We start from the raw sequence: 27,810 nt of genomic DNA on the forward strand, positions 1-27,810 counted from the left end.
GTGGGATGAGTAAAGATGGAAGAGATCAGTCATTAAGTATAGTTGGCAAAAACCAAGGTTGGTTGATGGCACTTAAGGTTATTGTTCAAAAGTATATGAATTTATATTAACTTCAGGACAAGTTCAAACATAAAAAAGCAACCCATAACTGCCTGCCCCAAAATGGATATTCCACCAATGAGGATCGATGCAGAAGCCAGGTGTCATCCCGCCCTCAGTGCATTTACATAACATTTAGGACCACATTTATCCGGCGCTCTACACTGAGCACTTACTTTGGGGATTCCCCCAAAATCTCCGAGTGACATGACAGATTAAATCCTTTCACTATAATGAGGCAGCAGAGTTACTCTGGACTTTGTCTAGCCTCTGTTCAGCGGTGTCCTTTTTAGAAGTGCACAAAACTGTGGCCGATGGCACTTTTATGTAATTCTAAAAAGACGGACATCGCCCGATTACAGGTCAGACGGCGTTTACAGTGCCTCCATCTGCTTCATTATACAGAATCTTCTGCCATAGGTTCCAACTGAATCACGTATTTCAGAGATTTACATGGAAACCCTGGTGTAAGTGCTCAGCGCAGAGTGCAGGATAAATGTGCGCCGAGCCTTACTGCGATCTTTGGGAGGTAGAATGAAAGAATCAACAGCAGGTGAAGAATTGGTTTCATTTATTTTTTATGCTGTTCCTCTTATGGTATAAATGATTAGGCGACTATTCTTTGGGTCGGTGCAATTACATTGATACCAGATTTATATCATGTTTTTATGTATGGCTGCTGTCACACACTAAAAGACGCTTTTTATTGTTTAAACTAGTTTTTGCATCAACATATTTTGACAGCTATAATTTTTCCATATTTCTGCTGACAGTGAGTGACGTCTTGTTTTTTGCGGGACAAGCTGACATTTTAAGTGTATGTGGACACGCTGCGGATCCGCTGCGGATTTGACGCTGCAGATCCGCAGCAGTTTTCCCAAAGTTTACAGTACCATGTAAACCTATGGGGAAAAAAAACGCTGTGCACATGCTGCGGAAAATTCCACGCGGAAACGCAGCGGATTATTTTCCGCAGCATGTCACTTCTTTCTACGGATTCCGCAGCGGTTTTCAACCAGCACCAATAGGAAAGTGCAGTTGAAAACCCGCAGAGGAATCCGCAGAAGAAACCGCGAGAAAATCCGCAGTGAAAACCGCAGTGATTTTGCACTGCGGATTTTCCAAATCCGCTGCGGAAAAATCCGCAGCAGAATCCGCAACGTGTGCACATACCCTAATTGGTACCATTTTCAGACATGACATTTTTTGATCGCTTTCTATTCCGATTGTTGGGAGACAGAATGAACAAAAACCTGCAATTCAGGAATTGCATTTTGTTTTTTTCATACCATTCTGTGAGAGCTAAAATTGATAAGGCAGCTTTATTCTTCAGGTGAGTACGATTACAGCGATACCCAATTTATATATTTTTTATGTTTTGGCGATTTAACACAAACTATTTTATATAAAAATATATTTTTGCATCGCTTTATTCTGAGAGCTATAACTTTTTTATTTTTCCGCAGATGGAGCTGTATGGCGGCTTGTTTTTTGAGGGACAAGATGATGTTTTCAGCGGTACCATGTTTATTTATATCCGTCTAATTGATCGCGATCTATTGCACTTTTTGTTCGGCGGTATGATGAAAAGAATTGTTTTTGTAATTTATTAACAGCATAAGGAAACAAATCAGCATTTTAATTGGCCTTATGCATTACATACTACAATTTAGATCTTACAGGTAAAATTAATTTTTAATTTTGTGAACTTTACATAACCTTTACCTGAAAATCAGATGACTTTTTGTCTAAAGGATCCAAGTCACAGTGTAACTGTCTGTATTGTCTGTCAATCGGATGTTCGTGGGATTTGAGATCTAAACTGGCCAACTTCACAGCAATCTGGATATCACCCAAAGCCTGGAGAAAAAAAAAGGATTTTATTATAGTGACAAACAGACAAGGGTGAAATGACTTTTACTGTTCTCGTTGGGGTATGGTCAACTACTATGCTGCCAGTGGATAGCAGGGTGCTGCACACCAGATTCCCGGATGCCCTGACAGCCAGAGTTGCAGACTGTAATGGCAGCCTGGGAACTGTACTTTCACAACATCTGGCTTCATGCAGGTTGCTAACCCCTGTACTATGGTAATAATGAAAGGGAAAGTGTCACCAGAAAATGAATGTTTAAACCAGGCTTTTATGCAAGAAGTATTTTAAATAATATTTTTTTAATTTTCCATATTGTCGTAAAGAAAAAGAAAAATCCATAAAGACCTCTCCAGAGAGGGGACATTTCACCCTGACACTGGTTCCAAAAAATCGTGTTGCTGGATTTAACTTTATCGATCACCTATAACAGCACCACAAGAGAATTACAGAGAAAAAGCCTGGAGCACCTTTCTCCCAAAGGTTCAGTCTATACTTCCCTGTCTCTGAATATACAAATCCTAGGCTTAGAGTGTGGTTCTCAGAGCAGATCTCTGCTGTAATTACCTGGTCACTGCAGGAGGTCCTAGAATGGAGGCTGAAGTGTCAGCTCTCTCACTTCCCCAGTTATAATTAATCCACTCTAAAATGCTTATAGAAAGTGGAAGGAGGTTGCCGCCTTATAAATCTGCAGGATTGAGGCGTCCAATCTCTCTACCCAGGAGGTTGCCACGGCCCTTGTGGAGTGAGCCTTCAGACCTTCTAGAACTGCTTTTCCACTTGCAGAATAAGCTAAAGAAATGGCCACCCTAATCCACCTAGCTATTGTTCATTTTGAAGCCTTAATCCCCTACCTAGGCCCCTGGAAGAAAACTAATAATGAACTGTCTTTACTGCAGGCATTAGTAACACACAGGTACTTAACTAGACATCTTCTAATGTCTGGATGATTCAGATTTTTTGGACTAGAGCAAAAAGGAGGAAGAACTATCTCCTATAACCTATGAAATCGGGACGCTACTTTAGGTAGATAGGATGGATCGGGATTCAAAATGATCCTGTCCTCTAATATCTGTGTAAATGGTGGAACTCTGGAAAGGGCCTGAATGTCACTGACCCTTTGGGCGGATGTGAAGGCTACCAGAAGGGCTGTTTTAAGAGAAAGAACCTTAGCAGATGCTGATTCAATGGGCTCAAACACTAACTCTGTCATAGCTCTTAAGACTAGATTTAAATCACGGTGCACTACTTTCTCTGTTAAAATGAACCTGTATCTAGATGAAGCTCTAATAAATCTAAACACCCAGTAATTCCCTGCTACATCATAGTTATACAGGGCCCCCGGAGCTGACAGCTAGACTTCGAGGGTACTGGTGGAAAGTCCTAGTTCGAGACCTTTTGGCAGAAACTCCAGAATATGACTCACTAGCTCTTTGATCCCAAAGAGGTTAGAAATTTCCTCCATGTTATGGCATAAAATCTTGTCATAGCTGCCTTCCTACTTTGAAGAAGGGTTGAAACAAGATTAGAAGAGAAACCTCTTTTTTTTTTTTTTTTTAACAGCACACTCAAATTCCACGCTGTTAAATGAAGGTTGACTGCTTGTGAATGGTGCAGCGGCACCTGCGAGACGAGATTCGGAACCTCCGGGAGGACCCAAGGATCTGTTTATTCCCATGCATTGGGAACATCACACACGGTTTTTTTAATTCAAAAACATAGAGAAACTACTTTACAGAAAATAAATGAACATCGGTCTGTTCTAAAAAATAGTAGTGTCTACATTTGTCTTTACAAACTCACAATATGTACTATTTTTGGAGGATTTAACATTCCTGTGAATCATTAACCTAATGTTTAGTTGTATACCCACAGATTTTTAGAACTGGTTCACATCTATGTTGCATAGAGTCAACCAATTTCTGGCACCTGTCAACTGTTATTCCAGCCCAGGATGCTTGGCAAATGCAAAAAGGCAATTTATTTGCATTTGTTGGCTTTGCCTCAGCAACGGCATTTTTAATGTCAACCCACAAGTGTTCTATCGGATTAAGGTCCGGGGACTGGGCTGGCCACTCCATAACATCAATTTTGTTTGACTTGAACCAAAATATTGCTCGTTTACTGTTGTGTTTAGGGTTGTTGTCACCCATTTCAGGGACATATTCTCTTCAGTGTAAGGCAACATGACCTCTTCAATTATTTTGATATATGCAAACTGGTCCATGATCCCTGGTATGCAGTAAATAGGTCCGGCACCATAGTAAGGAGAAATATGCCAATATCATGATGCTTGCCACCATCATGCTTCACTGTTTCCAGAGTGTACTGTGACTTGAATGCAGAGGTTGGGTGTCATCTGACGAACTGTTGGCAGCCCTTAAACTCAAAAAGAACAATTTTACTTTCATCAGTCCACAAAATGTTTCTCTTTAGGCCAGTTGATGTGTCCCTTGGCAAAAAGTATCTACTTCAATACATGTCTTTTTTTTTTTTTTTAAAGACAGTGAGACTTTGCAGGGTACTCCTTGCTAAGAGATTAGCCTTACACAGGCATCTTCTAACTGTCACAGTACTCTCAGGTAACTTGAGACTAATCTTTGATCATCCTGGAGCTGATCATTGACTGAGCCATTGCCATTCTGGCTATTTTTCCATCCATTCACATGATGGTCTTGCGTTTCTTTTCCAAGTCTCTCTGGTTTGGCTTTCCATTTTAAAGAAACTCCAAAAGATGTATGAAAAGCGGCACCAGTGTACTTTCAATAAAATCCATATAACGGAAGGTGGTTCCCCTCTACGTGAGCTATTCAGCTTTTGTCACTTTGATTCAAGGTGCTCTGGATTCAAATAGACGGATCCAAGACATTAGAAAAAGTATGCAGCACTCAACAAAAGCATTTGTGAAGAAAGTCCTTTATGCCATCAGACAGTTACAGGACATTAGAGGTGGCTTGCTAGGTGGCATGAGGGGAGCATGTGAGGACGACGACGTCCGTTTTGCGTGTCTGCGTTTCAACGGGTCTAGGTGAATAATTCGTTAGAGATACTCCCTTTTTAAGAGCTAGTACAAGTGACTTAATGAAAATCAAGGAACATGTGTAAAAAACAAACACATTGTAAATTAATCAAGTAAAACTAACAAGAATTACAATCTTATAGTATTGCGACAGAGAAACAGATCTTATCATTGAGTGATAAGGACCTTGTGCTTGTGTCTTTAGAATCCATCTAGGTTCTTGTCTAAGCAATAAATTATCGTGATTTCCACCTTGTGGAGGATATTTAACTATTTAATTCCTGCAAAGCGTAAGGTCTCAGGGTCTGAATTATGGTGAGTTTTCATACGGTTAATTATTCTCAAAGAACCCTTTCCTGAGGAAATGTTTCTATAATGTTGCCAAAATCTTGTTTTTAAGGGACTTATTGTTTTACCTATACAATAAAATTGACAATGGCAAAATAGGATATATATGACAAATTGTGTACTGCGTGTTATGAAGTCTGTGACTGTATGTACGGTTGAACCAATGCGTAGGATTAACAGGAGAATGTAAATGGTAGCTTGGGCAACTGCAGCATTTGAAATTGCCTTTCGGTGTGTAATTTTGTAACCAATTTTTATTGCTTAGAATATCACCTATGTTGCGGGTTCTTCAATAAGAAAATATTGGTTTTAATATTCCCATGTTACGTAGGTCTTTGTCAGTGTACAGAATATGCCAATTTTTTCTTATGGAAGCATGTATCACTATCCATTGTGCTGTGCTTAAAATGAAGAATAAAATAGTGTAATAGTGACTGCTACAAAGGAAGCGAAGCTAAGTATAAGGCAACGTTGCGCGTGTGTGTTGTTTTTACCGATAGTGGACTTTCTCTTAATACTCTTCGGACCAAGCTGTTTATGTACATATCAATAGGTATGACTCCTCTTTCACCTAATATGCACGTCTAAGCATAAGGGCATAACACAGCAGCCTAGAGTGTACTCTTTGTATATCAAGGAATACAGTTCATAGTTTTAACTTGTAGATTTCCCAATACTGATCATTCTGTTAGTATCCCCGATGCATAGGAATACACTCTAGAAATGCTTCATTTTATTACTCTTTATTACACACTATATTATATTTCATTCCCTTTATTTTTGCCTTCAGACTCTTTTTATCCAGATTGTCACCCTTCTATCTGCACGTAAGTAGCGCCATCGCCTCTAGTACCATCTCCTCTTTACCAGGTAGTAAGTTGCATTCAATCTGAATAAATTCCATGCATTTTTTCTAGCGCAAGTATGATTTTTATCTTGTTTTCTTTTTGGCCCGTTCCTACGGTTTTCCCCCCCTCGTCTTGTTTGCTTCCTAAAGTGGTTAAATTGTTTGCATTTGATTGATAATTGCTACTACCTCTTTTTATACAGTCCCCTGTGGCACTGGAATCTGAATCTGTAGTCCAGCCATCTGCATTGGATTTTTTCTTAGCGAAAAATTTTTGGTTGCAACTTCTATTGTAAAAACGTTTTTCGTTCCAATTGAAAATGTGTCCTGTATCAAAATCATTCTTATCTCGCAATAATTTTTCTTTTTTGTTTTGTTTGATCTCAATTTGTGTCAAAACAAGTTTTTTTTTATCAATTTTTTTTTAAATTTGTATTTGATTGTCCATTCCAGTTTTTAGTTCTTGTCTCGCTTTTTCTAATTGACTACTTAATTCCTTATATTCCTGTTCATTGCGAGATAGTACCAATCGTAACAAATTCTTGGAGCATTGTAGATGAATTGATTCCCATTCTTTTTGAAAAATCGGGTCATATTGAAATTGTGTGATTTCTTTGAACACATGTAGACCTCTAGAAACACATTCTGATTCAATGTAAGATTTCACAGAATTAATAGTCCAAAAAAGACGCATTTCCTTTTCTGATAAAAAATGGATTTTGGTTTCAAGGGTCTTTGTGCTCATTACTTGCAGTTCTTCTCTGCTGTTCCAAACTGAAAAACTCTCCTCCTGACCTGCTAAAAGTCCATCATTAGCGGTTTTTGCTCATTGGGGTCAGCATCATCATCAACTTCCATGTTGCCAATGAAATGGGGGATTGGTATCACTGTGCCATGCAAAATATCACAATAAATAATATAATAATAAATAATAGAAACTCCAAAAGCTATATGAAAAGTGGCACGAGTGTACTTTCAATACAATCACTGGAACGGAAGGTGGTTCCCCTCTACGTGAGCTATTCAGCTTTTGTCGCTTTGATTCAAGGTGCTCTGCATTTATATGGATGGATCCAAGACATTAGAAAAAGTATACTGCACTCACCAAAAGGGTTCATGAAGAAAGTCCTTTATTTCATCAGACAGTTACAGGACATCTACTCTATAATTGTCTAAGGGTCACTCCCGTCTGTCCTTCTTTCTTTCTGTCTGTCATGGATATTCATTGGTCGCGGCCTTTGTCTGTCATGGAATCCAAGTCGCTAATTGGTCTCGCCAGTTGCCTGTCATGGCTGCCGAGACCAATCAGCGACGGCCACAGTCTGATTAGTCCCTCCCTATTCCCCTGCACTCAGTGCCCGGCGACCGCTCCATACTCCCCGCAGTCAGTGCCCGCTCCATACTCCCCTCCCGTCACCGCTCACACTGGGTTAATGCCAGCGGTAACGGACCGCATTATGCCGTGGGTAACTCACTCCGTTACTGCCGCTATTAACCCTGTGTGACCAAGTTTTCACTATTGATGCTGCCTATGCAGCATCAATAGTCAAAAGATCTAATGTTAAAAATAATAAAAAAAAATTAAAAAAATCATTATATACTCACCTTCCACTGCCTTTCCCGCTCCTCGCGACGCTCCAGTGACTGCTCCATGCAAGCGGCAGGTTCCGCTGCCAAGGGTGGTATGCGAGAAGGACCTTCCATGACGTCACGGATATGTGACCGCGACGTCAGCACAGGTCCTGCGCTCATACCAACCCTGGGACCGGAAGCTGCCGCGTGCACCGCACACAGGGCCAGGACTTCAAGGGGCCTTCGGAAGGTGAGTATATGTTTATTTTTTATTTTAAGTCTGTATACTACGTATGTGGCTGGGCAATATACTACGTATGTGGCTGGGCAATATACTACGTATGTGGCTGGGCAATATACTACGTATGTGGCTGGGCAATATACTACATATGTGGCTGGGCAATATACTACATATGTGGCTGGGCAATATACTACATATGTGGCTGGGCAATATACTACATATGTGGCTGGGCAATATACTACGTATGTGGCTGGGCAATATACTACATATGTGGCTGGGCAATATACTACATATGTGGCTGGGCAATATACTACATATGTGGCTGGGCAATATACTACATATGTGGCTGGGCAATATACTACATATGTGGCTGGGCAATATACTACATATGTGGCTGGGCAATATACTACATATGTGGCTGGGCAATATACTACATATGTGGCTGGGCAATATACTACATATGTGGCTGGGCAATATACTACATATGTGGCTGGGCAATATACTACATATGTGGCTGGGCAATATACTACATATGTGGCTGGGCAATATACTACATATGTGGCTGGGCAATATACTACATATGTGGCTGGGCAATATACTACATATGTGGCTGGGCAATATACTACATATGTGGCTGGGCAATATACTACGTGGCTGGGCAATATACTACATGGCTGGGCAATATACTACGTGGCTGGGCAATATACTACGTGGCTGGGCAATATACTACGTGGCTGGGCAATATACTACGTCACTGGGCAATATACTACGTCACTGGGCAATATACTACGTCACTGGGCAATATACTACGTCACTGGGCAATATACTACGTCACTGGGCAATATACTATGTGGCTGGGCAATATACTACGTGGACATGCATATTCTAGAATACCCGATGCGTTAGAATCGGGCCACCATCCAGTTAATAATAGCAATAAACAGTCAAATTGAGTGCCAAGTTTATTGCTATTTATAGGAAAACTGGGCAGTGTGTGTTGAAATTGCATAAAAACATGTGAAAGGCACTTCTGTTTGGCGCTGGAAGATGCTGGAGCTCATACTAAAGGGGATACTCAGACATCGTAGGAATTCCTTATGTACATAGTTAGTTCCAGGAGAAAGGATTGTAATCTGTTTGGGTGAGCCCACACTAACAATATGTGTCTGCTCTGTTTATTTGCTATAATACCTTTGTGCCCAGAAGGAGACCCTTTTTTTTTTTTTAATTAAATCCCTTGGAGTTTTAGAACAGCAAAAAAACTGCACCTGTTTGGACCAAACCACATTGCCTGTGTGAATGCTACCTAATGCGAGTGAGTGAAACCCTACAATGGCCTAAAGGTGTTTTCTCATTATGACGATTCATGTTTTTTTTTGCCTTCCCCTGGATCAACATGTTAGGGCATGCTAGGCTATGGGTTGAACTAGATGGACTTAAAGTCTTCCTTCAACCTTAATAACTATATATGTGGCATAAAAAAAATCATATGACTCGTATAGAGGACTGCCCCCACTTTGGACCTCCTCCATTAGCCAGAGTGGAACAGCTGACATAAATCGACATGCCTTGCTGGCAACAGCTTCTCCTTCATGTTTTTTTTTAACCCCTTCATGACCCAGCCTATTTTGACCTTAATGACCTTGCCGTTTCTTGCAATTCTGACCAGTGTCCCTTTATGAGGTAATAACTCAGGAACGCTTCAACGGATCCTAGCGGTTCTGAGATTGTTTTTTCGTGACATATTGGGCTTCACGCTAGTGGTAAATTTAGGTCGATAATTTTTGCGTTTATTTGTGAAAAAAATGGAAATTTGGCTAAAATTTAGAAAATTTCGCAATTTCCAAATTTTGAATTTTTATTCTGTTAAACGAGAGAGTTATGTGACACAAAATAGTTAACAAATAACATTACCCACATGTCTACTTTACATCTGCACAATTTTGGAAACATTTTTTTTTGCTAGGAAGTTATAAGGGTTAAAATTTGACCAGCGATTTCTCATTTTTACAACGAAATTTACAAAACCATTTTTTTTAGGGACCACCTCACATTTGAAGTCAGTTTGAGGGCTCTATATGGCTGAAAATACCCCAAAGTGACACCATTCTAAAAACTGCACCCTCAATGTGCTCAAAACCACATTCAAGAAGTTTATTAACACTTCAGGTGCTTCACAGCAGCAGAAGCAACATGGAAGGAAAAAATGAACATTTAACTTTTTAGTCACAAAAATGATGTTTTAGCAACAATTTTTTTTTTCCCAAGGGTAAAAAGAGAAACTGGACCACAAAAGTTATTGTACAATTTGTCCTGAGTATGCTGATACCCCATATGTGGGGGGGAACCACTGTTTGGGGGCACGACAGGGCTCGGAAGGGAAGGAGCGCCATTTGACTTTTTCAATGAAAAATTGGTTTCAATCTTTAGCGGACACCATGTCGCGTTTGAAGAGCCCCTGTGTGCCTAAACATTGGAGCTCCCCCACTTGTGACCCCATTTTGGAAACTAGACCCCCCAAGGAGCTTACCTAGATGCATAGTGAGCACTTTAAAACCCCAGGTGCTTCACAAATTGATCCTTAAAAATGAAAAAGTACTTTTTTTTCACAAAAAAATTCTTTTAGCCTCAATTTTTTCATTTTTACATGGGCAACAGGATGAAATGGATCCTAAAATGTGTTGGGCAATTTCTCGTGAGTACACGGATGCCTCATATGTGGTCACAAACCACTGTTTGTGCACATGGCAAGGCTCAGAAAGGAAGGAGCACCATTTGACTTTTGAATGAAAAATTAGCTCCAATCGTTAGCGGACACCATGTCGCGTGTGGAGAGCCCCTGTGTGCCTAAGCATTGGAGCTCCCCCACAAGTGACACCATTTTGGAAACTAGACCCCCCAAGGAACTTATCTAGATGCATAGTGAGCACTTTGAACCCCAAGGTGCTTCACAAATTGTTCCGTAAAAATGAAAAAGTACTTTTTTTTTTCACAAAAAATTTTTTTTAGCCTCAATTTGTTCATTTCTACATGGGCAACAGGATAAAATGGATCCTAAAATGTATTGGGCAATTTCTTCTGAGTACACTGATAGCTCACATGTGGGGGTAAACCACTGTTTGGGCACACGGCAGGGCTCGGAAGGGAAGGAGCGCCATTTGACTTTTTGAATGGAAAATTAGCTCCAATCATTAGCGGACACCATGTCGCGTTTGGAGAGCCCCTGTGTGCCTAAACATTGGAGCTCCCCCACTTGTGACCCCATTTTGGAAACTAGACCTCCCATGGAACTAATCTAGATGTGCGGTGACCACTTTAAACCCCCAAGTGCTTCACAGAAGTTTATAACGCAGAGCCGTGAAAATAAAAAATAATTTTTCTTTCCTCAAATATTATTTTTTAGCCCGCAATTTTTTATTTTCACAAAAGTAACAGGAGAAATTGGACCCCAAAAGTTGTTGCGCAGTTTGTCCTGAGTACACTGATACCCCATATGTGGGGGTAAACCACTGTTTGGGCACACGTCAGGGCTCGGAAGGGAAGTAGTGACTTTTGAAATGCAGACTTTGATGGAATGGTCTGCGTGCATCACGTTGCGTTTGCAGAGCCCCTGATGTGCCTAAACAGTAGAAACCCCTCACACGTGACCCCATTTTGGAAACTAGATCCCCCAAGGAACTTATCTAGATATGTGGTGAGCACTTTGAACTCCCAAGTGTTTCATAGAAGTTTACAACGCAGAGCTTTGAAAATAAAAAATCGTTTTTCTTTCCTCAAAAATGATGTTTTAGCAAGCAATTTTTTATTTTCACAAGGGTAACAGGAGAAATTGGACCCCAATAGTTGTTGCCCAGTTTGTCTTGAGTACGCTGATACCCCATATGTGGGGGTAAACCTTTGTTTTGGCACACGACGGGGCTCGGAAGGGAAGTAGTGATTTTTCAAATGCAGACTTGATGGAATGGTCTGCAGGCGTCACGTTGTGTTTGCAGAGCCCCTGATGTGCCTAAACAGTAAAAAAAACCCACAAGTGACCCCACTGTGGAAACTAGACCCCTCAAGGTTCTTATCTAGATATGTGTTGAGCACTTTGAACCCCTAAGTGCTTCACAGAAGTTTACAACGCAGAGCCGTGAAAATAAAAAATAATTTTTCTTTCCTCAAAAATTATGTTTTAGCAAGCAATTTTTTATTTTCACAAGGGTAACAGGAGAAATTGGACCCAAATAATTGTTGCCCAGTTTGTCCTGAGCATGCTGGTACCCCATATGTGGGGTAAACCACTATTTTGGGCGCACGTCGGTGCTCGGAAGGGAGGGAGCACCATTTGACTTTTTGAATACAAGATTGACTGGAATCAATGGTGGCGCCATGTTGCGTTTGGAGACCCCTGATGTGCCTAAACAGTGGAAACCCCTCAATTCTAACGCCAACACTAACCCCAACACACCCCTAACCCTAACCCCAACTCTAGCCATAACCCTAACCACAACCCTAACCCCAACACACCCCTAACCACAACCCCAACCCACCCCTAACCCTAATCCCAACCCTAACCCCAACACACCCCTAACCATAACCCTAACCACAGCCTAATCTTAACCCTATTTCCAACCCTAGCCCTAATTCCAACCCTAACTCTAATTCCTACCCTAACCCTATGGCTATGTGCCCACATTGCAGATTCGTGAGAGATTTTTCCCCACCATTTTTGAAAAATCCGCAGGAAAAAGGCACTGCGTTTTACCTGCGGATTTACCGCGAATTTCCAGTGTTTTTTGTGTGGATTTCACCTGCGGATTCCTATTGAGGAACAGGTGTAAAACGCTGCGGAATCCGCACAAAGAATTGACATGCTGCGGAAAATACAGCACAACGTTTCCGCGCGGTATTTTTCGCACCATGGGCACAGCCCATAATATATATATAAAAATATATAAATATATATATATTTTCTTTATTTTATTATTGTCCCTACCTATGGGGGTGATAAAGGGGGGGTTTATTTATTATTTCTTTATTTTGATCGCTGTGATAGAACCTATCACAGCGATCAAAATGTACCTGTAACGAATCTGCCCGCCGGCAGATTCGGCGGGCGCACTGCGCATGCGCCCGCCATTTTGGAAGATGGCGGCACCCATGGAGCACACAGACGGACACGGGAGGGACACCGGAGGTCGGCAAGTATGGGGGGGGGGATCGGACAGCGGGGGGGGGGGGGGGATCGGACAGCGGGGGGGAGGGATCGGACTGCGGGGGGAGCGGACAGGAGGACGGAGGGGAGCGGAGGACAGCAATTACAGGACGGAGGACCGTGGGGACAAGATCGGTGGCGGTGGAGGGGGGCAGATCGCGATCTCCAGCCATGGCTGATGCTATTGCAGCATCAGCCATGGCTGGATTGTAATATTTCACCAATTTTCATTGGTGAAATATTACTATCGCTCTGATTGAAAGTGAAACGTCACTTTCAACAGCCAATCAGAGCGATCGTAGCCACGGGGGGGCGAAGCCTCCCCCCCTGGGCTGTAGCACCACTCCCCCTGTCCCTGCAGGTCGGGTGAAATTGGAGTTAACCCTTTCACCCGGCCTGCAGGGACGCGATCCGACCATGACGCATATGCTGCGTCACAGGTCGGATTGGCACAGGTTTTCATGACCCATACGCTGCGTCAAAGGTCGGGAAGGGGTTAATAGAGAACAGGCTGGGATGTGTAAAGCTAGAGCTTATTCATTCTTCAAACACTGGCTACATGATCTCTCAATCTACATAATAGTATGTACAGCAGCTCTTACCTCAAGAAGTCGCACTTTCAAGACCAGGTCTGGTAATGTCCTTATCAGAGGTGGTGTCTTCAGTCTAAACAAACGCAGCACATGTTAATTTACTTGCTGTTACCTAAAGAATGGCATCAGCATGAGGTCATGTAACATACTATACTAACCCAAAGTCATGAGGAATACGGGTGTAAAACTCATTACAAGCCTCCAGGAGTTCCCGACCAAATTTCTCCTTTTTGATACAGTTCTCTATCCTCTGTAAGGAGCTATATCCAGCATGAATCTGCTCCACAGTTAGCTTTCCTACACGAGAAGATAAAGACATGTCTACTTGTAGCTGTATTCTTAGCCAACATTCGTTTTCGTGAAAAAAAAAAAAAAAAAATTTATATATTATATATATATATATATATATATATATATATATATATATATATATATACATACATACACACACACAAAGTTGAAACAAAAAGTTTACATACACTATATAAAAAGACACAAGGATATTTGTCTCAGTATCTGACATGAAATCAGAATAAACCTTTCCCATTTTAGGTCAATTAGGATTACCATTATTATGAATATTTGCCAAATGCCAGAATAATGAGAACGCGAGAATGTTTTAATGCATTTTTATTACTTACTGCAAAGTCAAAATTTTACATACATAGATTACTATGCCTTTAAACAATTCTGACTAGAAGAAACCTGGCACTCAACTTAAAGCTGTGAAGCAGAAACGATTTTATTTGTAGTACCAAAAGAAACGTTTGTCACACGGACCTTCATCAGTTACGTACTGTTTGGTGAGCAAGATGGTATTGGTATCACATGATAAATTCGTGTGAGCTGCATCAATAGTGTAAACTGATGCCCTTATTGAAAATATAAGATTAGGCTTATTGAACGCGTGTATATGTGTCCAGACGCGGCATCCACTGCTTGTCTCTAAACAATTCTGGACTGCGCATATGATGATGTCATGTGTTTGGAAGCTTCTGATAGATGTTACGAAAAAAAAACTGAGTTAGAGACACACCTGTGGATGTGTTTTAATGCAGACCTGAAACACACTGCTTTTTTGTGTAGCAACATGGGAAAGTCTTAAGAAATCGGCCAAGATATCAGGAAGAGAATTGTGGACTTACACAGGTCTGGCTCATACTTGGGTACTATTTCAAGATACCTGAAGGTGCCCCATTCATCTGTACAATTATACGCAAGTACAAACAAGATGATAATGTCCAGCCATCATACCGCTCAGGAAGGAGATGGGTTCTGTGTCCTAGAGATGAACATGCTTTGATCCGACATTTGCATATCAACCCAAGGACAAAAGCAAAAGACCTTGTGAAGATGATGGCGGAAGCTGGTAAGATTGTGTCAATATCCACAGTGAAACGAGTACTGTATCAACATGGTCTGAAAGGCCACTCTGCCAGGAAGACGACATTACTCCAAAAGAAACATAAAGTCAGATTAGTGTTTGCAAATGCACACAGGAACAAAGACCTTAATTTTCAGAGACATGTCCTGTGGTCTGATGAAATTAAAATTGAACCTTTTAGGCATAATAACCATTGTTATGTTTGGAGGAAAAAAGGAGGAGGCATGGAAGCCTAAGGACACCATCCCAATTGTGAAACACGGGGGTAGCCTCATCATGTTGTGGGGTTATTTTGCTGCATGAGGAACTGGTGCAGTTCACAAAATAGATGGCATCATGAGAAAAGAAGATTATGTGGCAATACTGAAGCAACATCTCAAGACGTGAGCCAGGAAGTTAAAGCTTGGGTGGAAATGGATCTTCCAAATATACAATGACCTAGAGCTTACTGCCAAAATGGTAAAAAAGTGACTTAAGGATAACAAAGTCAATGTTTTGGACTGGCCATCACAAGCCCTGATCTCAATCCTATTGAAAATTTATGGACAAAGTTGAAAAAGCAGGTGCAAGCAAGGCGACCTACAAACCTTGATCAGTTACACCAGTTTCGTCAGGAGCAATGGGCCTAAATTCCGACCAACTATTGTGAGAAGCTTGTGGAAGGATATCCCAAATGTTTTAACAAACTCATTCACTTTATGGGCAATGGTATCAAATACTAATGAAATGTAAGTAAACTTGTAATGTAAGTAATAAAAATGCATTAAAACATTCTTTCCCTCTCTCATTATTCTGGCATTTAGCAAATAATAATAATAGTAATCCTAATTGACCTAAAACGGGAAAGGTTTATTGTGATTTCATGTCAGATATTGAGAAAAACATGCATATGTGTCTTTTTATATAGTGTATGTAAACTTCTATTTTCAACTGTATATATACACACACACACAATGAAGATGTCTCACCCAGAGGAGCCTTTTTGGTATCATATTTCATTTCTAACACAGTTTCTTCCATGTTCTGTAAATTACAGATGAGCTTCAGCAAATCCTGCACTGAACTTTCCAATTTGGATTCCACCACAGGAGCTGGCTTGTCTACCTCCACAATGTTTTCTTCTTCCTCCTTTAGGAAAGACAGACATGCTGACATTCGCCTAATAAATCAACACATCAAACACTGTTACTAAGGATTCTTTTATACATACCGGGTTTTTTGCGGGCCGTATTGCCGCAATTTTCACGGTCTGCCGCAATAACGGACCACAAAAAACTTGCGGATCGCCGTTTTTTGGGTTTCCAATACTATAGAAATAGTATGGGGGGGGGGGGAACGGAGTTATGCAAAACCGGCTCTGCTAGGTAGGTGCGATGTGCTGCACTGTAGTGTTGGGTACTGCTAGGTAGGTATAAAGTGCTGCACTGTACTGTTGGGCGCTGCTAGGTAGGTATGCCGTGCTGCACTGTAGTGTTGGGCGCTGCTAGGTAGGTATGCCGTGCTGCACTGTAGTGTTGGGCGCTGCTAGGTAGGTATGCCGTGTTGTACTGTAGTGTTGGGCGCTGCTAGGTAGGTATGCCGTGTTGCATTGTAGTGTTGGGCGCTGCTAGCTAGGTATGCTGTGTTGCACTGTAGTGTTGGGTGCTGGTAGGTAGGTATGCCTTGCTGCATTGTAGTGTTGGGCGCTGCTAGGTAGGTATGCCGTGTTGCACTGTAGTGTTGGGCGCTGCTAGGTAGGTATGCCTTGTTGCACTGTAGTGTTGGGCGCTGCTAGGTAGGTATGCCGTGTTGCACTGTAGTGATGGGCGCTGCTAGGTAGGTATGCCTTGTTGCACTGTAGTGTTGGGCGCTGCTAGGTAGGTATACTGTGCTGCACTGTAGTGTTGGGTTATAAAATAGGAGGAGCACAGGAGTGTTTAAAACTGTACAAAAATACTTTATTAGTACCTAAATTATTCCATACTAATCACACACAAACAAGTGTTTTCTTGAGAAAGCCTGGTGATTTAGCGGGCGAAACTTGAGTCGGGGTTGTTTACTTTTGCTGCAGTGGTGTCTCTGCGACTTGGTAAGTTTATACATGTCACTATTAGTATATACACATTTTAGCGGCTTACTATGTCAAACTTGCATACATAACTTTTTTATTCCACACTCGTGTTTGTACCTCTGAAGGGATATCAATGATGCTTTTTGATATGGGAGATTTATATAGTGTTTTCCCTATCTGAGGCAGTATCTAATTAACTCCTTTACCCCCGAAGGTGGTTTGCACGTTAATGACCGGGCCAATTTTTACAATTCTGACCACTGTCCCTTTATGAGGTTATAACTCTGGAATGCTTCAACGGATCCCGGTGATTCTGATATTTTTTTCTCGTGACATATTGTACTTCATGTTAGTGGTAAAATTTCTTCGATATTACTTGTGCTTATTTATGAAAAAAACGGACATATGGCGAAAATGTTTTACATTTCCCAATTTTCAAACTTTAAATTTTTATGCCCTTAAATCATAGAGATATGTCACACAAAATACTTAAAAAAATAACATTTCCCACATGTCCACTTTACATCAGCACAAATTTTGGAACAAACATTTTTTTTTTTGTTAGGAAGTTATAAGGGTTAAAAGTTAACCAGCAATTTCTCATTTTTACACCACCATTTTTTATTTTTTTTTTAGGGACCACATCACATTTGAAGTCACATTGAGGGGTCTATATGATAGAAAATACCCAAAAGTGACACCATTCTAAAAACTGCACCCCTCAAGATGCACAAAATCACATTCAATTAGTTTATTAACCCCTCTGGTGCTTCACAGGAATTTTTGGAATGTTTAAAAAAAAACAAAAAAAAAAAAAAAAAAAAACACGAACATTTAACTTTTTTCACAAAAAAATTATTTCAGATCCAAATTTTTTATTTTCCCAAGGGTAACAGGAGAAATTGGACCCCAAAAGTTATTGTGCAATTTATCCTGAATACACAGATACCCCATATGTGGGGGGCAAGCACTGTTTGGGCATATGGCAGAGCTCGGAAAAGAAAGAGCGCTGTTTGACTTTTTCAACGCAAAATTGGCTGGAATTGAGATCGGACGCCATGTCGCGTTTGGAGAGCCCCTGATGTGCCTAAACAGTGAAAAACCCCCACAAGTGACCCCATTTTGGAAACTAGACCCCCCCAAGGAACGTATATAGATGAGTGGTGAGAACTTTGAACCCCCAGGTGTTTCACTAAAGTTTATAATGCCCAGGTGTGAAAATAAAAAAACACAATTTTTCCAAAAACATGATCTTTTAGTCCAATTTTTTTTTTCCCAAGGGTAACGGGAAAAAACTTTTGGTTGCTTACCGTAAAATCTGTTTCTCAAAGCCTTCATTGGGGGACACATGGGTGTATGCTTCTGACACTATGCACAAAAAAAAAAAAGTTAGCTCCTCCTCTACAGTGTACACCCCTCGACTGGCACTATGATAACCAGTTAGTGAGAAGGCAGTAGGAGAAACAACAAATTGAAAGAACAAAAAACAGAAATCTAGACTGTAACCATAGAACACAAAAAACAATGGAACAGATCAACATCGGAGGGTGCTGTGTCCCCCAATGAAGGCTCCGAGAAACAGATTTTACGGTAAGCAACCAAAAATCATGTTTTCTCGATTGCTTCATTGGGAGACACCGGAACCATGGGACGTCCCAAAGCAGTCCCTTGGGAGGGAAAAGCAGACTTCCATCAGGTCGGAGAACTCACCACTGCCGCCTGCAAGATCCGTCTGCCTAGGCTGGCGTTAGCCAAAGCGTAGGTATGGACCCTATAAAATTTGGCAAACGTGTGGAAGACCAGGTTGCCACTTTGCAAAGCCGTAGCGTGGAAGGCCTATGGTGCACCGCCCTGGAGGCACCCACTGCCCGGGTAGAGTGAGCCTTGATCCCAGGAGGAGGCACTCTGTTCTTGACCCAGTAAGCTTCCAAGATTGCCGTTCTGATCCAGTGAGCAATAGTCGCCTTGGAGGCTGGCAGGCCTCTTCACGCGGAATGTCATCGAGGTACGGAAAGAGCACTACACCTCTGATCCTCAAAATTGCCATCAACGCTGCCATGATCTTTGTGAAAACTCTGGGAGAGGTTGCGAAACCGAACGGCAGGGCGACAAACTGGAAATGCTCCTGATGTACCGCAAAACGCAGGAATTTGTATGTCCTAGGAATATAGGGACATGAAAATAGGCGTTCTGAATGTCTATGGAGCACAGAAATTCCTTCGCCTCCATGGAAGCGATTATTGAACGAAGGGACCCCATCCTGAAATGTCGCAGGCGGACCCTTTTGTTCAGTAACTTGAGGTCCAGAATGGGTGGAACCGTGCCTTCTTTTTTCGGCACCACAAACAGGTTTGAGTATAAACCTGTGTATAGTTCTCTTTCTGGAACGGGAATGATTACCCCCGAACTGAGGAGGGAGGCGATGGATGCAAATAAACCCGGGACCAGAGCAGGGTCTCTTGGAGGGCGGGATTCGAAGAATTGATCCCGGGGCCGGGAAACAAATTATATTTTGTATCCTGAAGATACATCCTCTCTGACCCATGCGTCCTCCACCGAGTCGAGCCAGATGTCTCTGAAGGAAAGGAGATGGCTGCCCAGGTTGGGAGATGCGCTGGGGTCTCAGTGAGAGTCATGCCGAGGTAGACCTTCCAGGTCTAGACCTGGTGGATCTGCTTTGGGTGTAGCGGGAGGGCCAAGAAGGTGTGGGCCTAATTGAAACTTTCTTCTTATCCTGGAGAGCCTGCGGCCTCTGTTGGTGGGAAGAAGGATTGCCGCCGCGAAATGACGAAAGGGCCGAAAAGACTGAAACTGCCGCTTTGGAAGAGGACGTCAAGGTTTGGACTGGGGGAGAAGGGAGCTTGTGCCCCCCGGGTGGCGTCCTTAATAATTTTGTCCAACCTGGAACCGAAGAGACATGATCCTTGAAAAGGCAGGCTGGTCAGTGACTGACGACAAGTCCGCCTGTCAGGCCTCAAGCCAAACAGTCCGCCGGATAGCAACAACATTGCTGTACGCCTGAGCTGCGTAAGAAGCGGCATCCAGGGAGCCAGAAACCAAATACTCCCCTGCGTGAGTAATCTGGTTGGCGAGATCTGCCAGCTGCTCTGGTTGAGCTCTGGCCATAATGCCTTGACGGAGTTGTTTGGGCCATTTGGCTACGGACTTTGAAACCCAAGTGGAAGCGAAGGCCGGACAAAGTAAACGCAGCCGCTTCAAAAGCTGACCTTGCAAAGGATTCTATAATTCTGTCATTAAAATCCTTCAAAGATGCTCCATCAGTAAGCGTGAGGACAGTGTTGGTAGACAGTCTAGAAACTGGTGGATCCAAGGAGAGAGAAGCTGTCCAGTTGGTGGTAAGCTCCGGAGAAAAAGATAACACGCCAAGGCGCTTCCCTCTTTAAAAGCGTCTGGTCGGATTCTGCCTTTCCTTGGCCAGAATCTCCTCAAATTCTGAACGAGGAGCGAAGACCTTGGAAGGTAGTTTAGACCGTCTAAAGGAGTCTGCCTGATTGTGACAGAGAGGAAGCCCACCCTGGGATAGGGGTCTCGCTCTCACCTGGGACAGAAGGGGGCTCCTGGGCGGTGGGTACAGTGGGGATGCTGCAGTCCGACAGAGGGGAGAGTACTGACCTGAGGGAAGCCTGCATTTACAGGAAGAGCATACAAAGTGTCTCACCAGAGCAGAAGAAGAGGAGGAAGCAGGAGGACAAGGACGTTCTCTCAGAATTAGACATGATGAGCAGACCCACTAAGTCAGGGGTGGGGAACCTCAGGCCCCAGAGCCATTTACGGCTCTCGATGACCTTTTATCAGGCCCCCCTGAGCAGATTCTCAGGGACCGCATTCTTGGGCAGGGAGCTGTAGCTGTATATTGTTTACAACCAGCTCATTAATTTCTTCTTGCTCTATTAGCACACCCTTGCAGTGTTCACTATTGAACACTGAAGGGTACGCAATGAAAGATTACGTCCTGAAACCAGAGTCAGAATGTACTTTGTGAGCGGAGTTTGTACGGCCCCCGAAGGATGGTATAAATATCCAAATGGCCCTTGGCCGAAAAAAAGGTTCCCCACCCCTGCACTAAGTGATGCCAGCAGGTTAGGGGACAGTAAAATGCAGAGGAGAAATGTCAGTCTGCAGTGCAGAGCTACTCACAGTACTGTGCAGTGGTCCTGATTCAGCGTCCGGGTGCAGGGCTGCTGTGCAGGAAGAGGGTACTCCGCAAGAAGGAGGCACTATCCGGCTGCGCAGACCAGAAAGATGGCGGCCGCAAGAAGATGCCAAGGTCCAAGAAGGAAAAGCGGGGGCTGAAAAGCCCGCTCTTGAAAACGGAAGGGGGGGGGGGGCGTAGCCCAAGTGCTGTGTCCAGGGGCAGTAGGAAGGGGGCCCGGCTACGGGGTGGAGCTAACTGCCGGCAGGAAGGAATTAAGACGGGTGGAAGAAAAGCCCACCCGAAGAGCAGGAAGAATAGGGGCGGAGCCAACGATGCAGCTAGGCCCGACTGAAGCCTGGAACTAGATTTGCAGCGGGTGCCCGCCGGAGCATGGGGTACCGGCACGGAGGGCCCTGGAGTGCCAAAACGTAAGCGACCGGGGCCCCCCAATAACCCCGGAATCAAAGGGGGAAGACCCAATTACTCAATGCTGCAGCTAGACCCCAGAGAAGCCGGGACCCAGGCTAATGCCTGCCCGAGTATGGGGGAGCAGCGTGGAAGTCCTCAAACGCTGAAGGTACGCCTGAATTAAAGGGAAGGACCCCTAAGGCCCTCTAATAAAATAAAGGGAATCTGTCTTTTTTAAAGCTAAAATTCTTATCTTTTCTTCTTATCCTCTTCACCGGCACCTTGGTGGGAGAAGAGAAAAGTACCTCCCCATCCAGGAAAGATCGGACATCCGAAAATCTTGCGATGTGGGACATCCGTGTCTCCTCCAACCGACAGGCTCTGGTGGGTCAGTGGGTGGGAGAAGGACACAGGACCGACGATCGGATCACCTAAACACGCTTCTGTGTTAGGGGCTGGGGTCCTGTCAGGTAGACATATGAGGATACGGGGTGGCCGTACACGCCTTACTCAGTCTATTTGTGGGAGTACAGTTGCGACTATTCACACTGTATCCCTTCGGGCACCTGAAAAAAAACGCACACTGAGGTAAATATGGGTCTAGTGAAAGACCCGTGTTCATCTCCTACTGACACTAAGCTAAACTGATTATCATAGTGCCAGTCGGTGGGGTGTACACTCTAGAGGAGGAGCTAACTTTTTGTGCATAGTGTCAGCAGCATACACCCATGGTTCCTGTGTCCCCCAATGAAGCGATGGGACAAATTGGACAACAACTTTTGGTGTCCAATTTCTCTGAGTACCCATATGTGGGAGAAAACTACTGTATGGGAAGTAGTGACGTTTTGGAATGCAGACTTTGATGGAATGGTCTGCTGGCATCATGTTGCGTTTGGAGAGCCCCTGATGTGCATAAACAGTGGAAACTCCCCAATTCTAACTCCAACCCTAACTATAACCCTAACCACAAACCTAACCCTAACACATCCCTAACCCTAATCCCAACCATAACCCTAACTTTAGCCCCAACCCTAAAATGGGAAGATGGAAATAAATACATTTTTGTCAGCTACTCTGCCGGCTCCAGAACGCTGCAATCATGTTTGATCGCAGTGTTCCGGGGGTCAAAGTGCCAGGTGTCAGCTGTGAAAATCAGCTGCCACCCGGCCGTGATCATCCCCATGATCCCTGCGACGTACTATTCCGTCCATGGGAATTAGGGCCTAGGTCACATGGACGGAATAGTACGTCTGATGGCAGAAAGGTGTTAAAGGGATACAAACTTGCATAGTAGACAGTACCATAAATAATTTTTTGAACTGTATTTGAATCTTCTGTATTTATACATTTCTGTGGAGAACCACTACTGTGTGTCCTTATTTTGCACTTGTTTTTGTGTGATTAGTATGTAATATTTATGTGCTAATAAAGTATTTTTGTACATTTTTAAACACTCCTCTGCTCCTATTTTATAATGCTTATTTTGGAGAGTTTTTTTCTGCGGCTGAGTGTATAGTGCTCTGTCCACATATCACTATGAGTCTGGGTCTTCTGGTATTAATTACTGTAGTGTTGGGTGCTGCTAGGGGCTTTTGCATTATTAGCACTGCATAGTGCTGTGTGTATAGTGAAATGTAGTAATTTTTAGCTGGCTAGGCTTCAGCATCATCAATGATTGTCTAGTGAGGCCTGAGTAGCAAAAGTAGAAGCCTAAAAGTGTCTACATTCTTTCACATTGTGCACAAAAGCATGGGGGGATGAATCTTCAAACACTGATATGGAAAAAAAATCTAAATTCTTTAACAGTGAGACCACAACTGGTTGAAAAATTTTAGATGCACACAAGCAATTTTCAGGAAGCAGGGGCTTGATGCACTGGAGGTCATGCTCTAGGAATAACAGTTATTCAGGCTTTCCTACTGTGTTTATTTCGGGATCTTCGGTTTAGAAGATTTACTTGACCGAAGGTTTCACTTACCTCTTTGATGGGGTTATAATCCATATGCAGAAAGTCATATTTACCAGGAACCTTTTCAAAATTTGCGCGCTCAGGCCAAAGATTTTTTGTCTTATCAAAAAACCTAGAAAAATATAACGTTAACTTAAAACTTCAGGTTATTGCCTATAGCAAACATTATTGTGATGAAAACCGAGATGACCAGAAAGCTCTGACATCACTACATCTTAAAAATGGTTCTTTATATAATATTACAAACAGAACTGACATTTTTTTGCATGCACATAGACCTTTTCTCAAGCTGAAAAAGGAGTCTGCATAACGCTGCCTTCACGCATCCATGTTCACTGATGCGTTACAGACCGAGTTTCTCCTCACAAAGAACTCAACCTCAGATTGTACACGGACCATGAAATACAGATGTGTGACACCGGCCTTAAACGAGATGCTACTTTTAAATTCCTGTACTTTGCTAAAATATCCTGATCACACAGGACCCTACACAATCAGACCCATCTCTTTAACCTAGGCTTGCAAAGGAACTTCATGGCAGGTGGGATCCAGCTACATCTTAGGGTACTGTCACACAGTGCAATTTTGATCGCTACGACGGCACGAATCGTGACGTTTTAGCGATATCGTTACGATATCGCTGTGTCTGACACGCTACTGCGATCAGACATCACGCTGAGAATCGTACGTCGTAGCAGATCGTTTGGAACTTTCTTTCGTCGCTTGATCACCCGCTGACATCGCTGGATCGTTGTGTGTGACAGCGATCCAGCGATGTGTTCGCTTGTAACCAGGGTAAACATTGGGTAACTAAGCGCAGGGCCGCGCTTAGTAACCCGATGTTTACCCTGGTTACCAGCGTAAACGTTAAAAAAACAAACAGTACATACTTACATTCCGGTGTCTGTCCCCGGCGTCTCAGCTTCTCTGCACTGTGAGCGCCTGCCGGCCAGAAAGCGAGCACAGCGGTGACGTCACTGCTCTGCTTTCCGGCTATGGTGCTTACACAGTGCAGAGAAGCAGAACGCCGGGGGACAGACACCGGAATGTAAGTATGTACTGTTTGTTTTTTTAACGTTTACGCTGGTAACCAGGGTAAACATCGGGTTACTAAGCGCGGCCCTGCGCTTAGTAACCCGATGTTTACCCTGGTTACCCGGGGACTTCGGCATCGCTCCAGCGCCGTGATTGCAAAGTGTGACCGCAGTCTACGACGCTGGAGCGATAATCATACGACGCTGCGACGTCACGGATCGTGCCGTCGTAGCGACGAAAATTGCACTGTGTGACAGTACCCTTACTCTAATTAAAACAGGGCTTGCTTAGGCCGGGTTCACATTTGCGTCTGTGTGCGCAGCGTACGATCCGTATGTGTCACGTGTACATATCTTTAATATTGTGTACGCAGTGACATGGTTTTGCATGCGTTCACTTGTGGATGCGTACGCATGTGTCGTTTGGAGGTGTGCGAACGCAACGTTGCATTTTTTGAGGTGGCAAAAATTGCTCAATCGTCCGCATGCGGACGATTGTGTAAAAAAACCCGCAATACTGTCTATGGGAGCGCATTGTTACGCAAGGACATGCGTACGCATGTGTACTTCTGACTAATTTTGCCTTGGAAATGATGTAACCACCTGAAAATTGCCAGCTGTATAAAAGGGGGTCAGGAGACAGGAAGTCCATTACTCTCAAGACTCTTGATGCGGCCACAGGACATTGGAAGAAGGCAGAAGACTCTGGATGCGGGCATAGGACATTGGATGAAGGCAGAAGACTCTGGATGTAAGAATAGAAGATTTGAAAATGTGTGTCTGTCTCACTGCATTCTGTACTCATGTTTTTTTTTCTGTTGCTTCTAGACTGTTTGTTGCTGCCATCCCGATGCCGCCGTCTTGGTCAAAGTGCTGCAGTCTATATGCAAGTATAGAAGATGTGAAAATGTCTGTCTTTGCACTCGGTACAGATTTTTTTTTCCATTCCTTGTAGATTAGGTGCTGCTGTCTTGGTCCCAGTGGTGCCATCTTGGTCCAAGTGCTGCTGTCCATATGCAAGTATAGAAGATGTGAAAATGTCTGTCTTTGCACTCTGTACTCCGCACAGATTTTTTATTTTCCATTCCTTGTAGATTAGGTGCTGCTGTCTTGGTCCCAGTGCTGCCGTCCATATGCAAGTATAGAAGATGTGAAATGTCTTTCTGTCTTTGCACTTTGTACTCCGCACAGATTTTTTTTTTACATTCCTTGTGGATTAGGTGCTGCTGTCTTGGTCCCGCTGCTGCCTTCCTGGTGCTGCTGTCTTGGTCCCGCTGCTGCCATCTATGTAAGTATGGAAGCTTTGAAAAGGTCTTTCTGTCTTAGCACAGAATTTTTTTTTTCCATTCCTTGTAGATTAGGTGCTGCTGTCTTGGTGCTGCTCTCTTGGTCCCAGCGCTGCTGTCCTGGTGGTTCTTCAGTCCGTCCTGGTGCTGTACTGCGGTTCCTGTTATGTGGTGCCTGCCTGTTGTGTGCTTGGACAACTGCCTGTAATGTAAGTATTGTTGTCCAAATTTTTATGTTTTTTTTCTACATTATTTTGCTTTTACCAAGTTACATGTTTTTTCTCTCTAGTGTATCACTTGACTGCTGCCTGCTCTGACAACATGTCCTCCACTGAAGGTTCCGAAAGTGGCCATGACACCGATTAGGTAATCACATTTGATTTACTGATTGGTATGTATTTACTGTCAATACTAGACAGGTACCTGACACTGCAGAAGAGCAGGAGCAGTCAAAGTGGGCCTCAAGTTGCTGAGGAAAGACGGGGTGTAAGTATCCTTTATCAGAGTTTTTATTGAATTTGTCGTCATTTTTACTAACAAATTCTTTTTTTGCACTTCATCTATAGGTTCCACAACGTGACATAGAAAATTACCTACTGATTCAAGCTGTGCAAGAGCGAGCAGCGTAGTGGGACCCCTGTGATCGGAATCATTCCGACTCAGTTCTTGATCCGACGACTCTAGGAAGAAGTGGCCAGATCGCTGATGGAGGATTGGGACCATGCAACGCCAAAAGTCAGAAAGGATTTTGGTAAATATTGCTATTTTGGTCACCTCTGTTTTTCTGTAAATTTTTCTGTCTTAACAATTTTATTTTTTTCCCCCTTCACAGAGAAGAGAGTAAAAGTTCGTTGGCGTTCGATGAAGGATCACTTCAATAAGGACATGAGAGGAGATTTGGGTTCGAAGTGGTGCAGCTCGAAATATCAGAAAATACAAGTATCATAACGAGCTTTCTTTTCTGAAGCCAGCGGTTCCTCAGCGAACGTGAGTATCTTTTGTGTTTTTCACTATTTAAATTTTCTTTTTTGTAATTTTTTTTAATTTCTTTTCCACACAGAACCTGGAGCACCACTGTTGAACCTGGATCTTCCTCTGTTGGAGTGGCCCCTCATCGACCAGCCAACGAACCGGCATCATCCCAATCATCCACCAGTGATGCAGCAGCCAGGCAGGTTTCACAGGCTGGGGAACAGGAAGCCAGTCCTTCTGGTTTTCCCCTCTCCCAGCCCTCTGCCACCACTTTACTTGGGTCTGCTCGGCAGCGGCAGAGGGCCTGGGAGAGGTCAGTCATGCCCGAGTTTATTCACTTAAGCTTGGTCTTCCAGGCTGGGATGAAGGCGGTTGTGGATAGGATGGAGAGTGGGTTCACTCATGTGAACACACTGTTCCAGGAAGTCCACAAATGCCTTGACCGCATGGAAGGCGACCTTAATAGACCCTGCGCAACATTATGTTTCCACTATAGAACGGGGCGTGATGGAAAACCTTAGTCTTGATCTCCTACTGTTCGTGATGAAGGCCTGTCAGGATGCTTATACCGAGGCCATGCAGTAGTCCCGATAGCAGCAGGCACAAAGTTCCCAAGCTTCACCATGCAGCCGAGTGCAGAAGACCAGCCATCCACATCTACCACCAAGCAGCTTAGTGCAGAAGCCCAGCTGTCTGATTCCGCCATCAAGATAAGTGCACACGTCTCCTCTACCAAGTCAGCACAAGGGGGAAAAAAAGTGGAAA

General features: G+C 43.3%; 1 protein-coding gene across 1 annotated transcript in view; it reads right to left on the reverse strand.

Moving 5' to 3' along the window:
* PARP2 (poly(ADP-ribose) polymerase 2) overlaps positions 1-27,810 on the reverse strand; it is a 156,120-nt gene that overhangs the window by 14,450 nt on the left and 113,860 nt on the right. Inside the window, exons 10-14 of the mRNA XM_077297826.1 lie at positions 23,763-23,865; positions 16,139-16,298; positions 13,945-14,083; positions 13,796-13,859; positions 1,825-1,959 (exon numbers count right to left, since the gene is read on the reverse strand). Coding sequence (XP_077153941.1) covers positions 1,825-1,959; positions 13,796-13,859; positions 13,945-14,083; positions 16,139-16,298; positions 23,763-23,865 — 601 coding nt within the window. The remainder of the gene's footprint in view (positions 1-1,824; positions 1,960-13,795; positions 13,860-13,944; positions 14,084-16,138; positions 16,299-23,762; positions 23,866-27,810) is intronic.

The sequence above is a fragment of the Ranitomeya variabilis genome, chromosome 1, assembly GCF_051348905.1.
Source record: "Ranitomeya variabilis isolate aRanVar5 chromosome 1, aRanVar5.hap1, whole genome shotgun sequence".
Lineage (NCBI taxonomy): Eukaryota > Metazoa > Chordata > Amphibia > Anura > Dendrobatidae > Ranitomeya > Ranitomeya variabilis.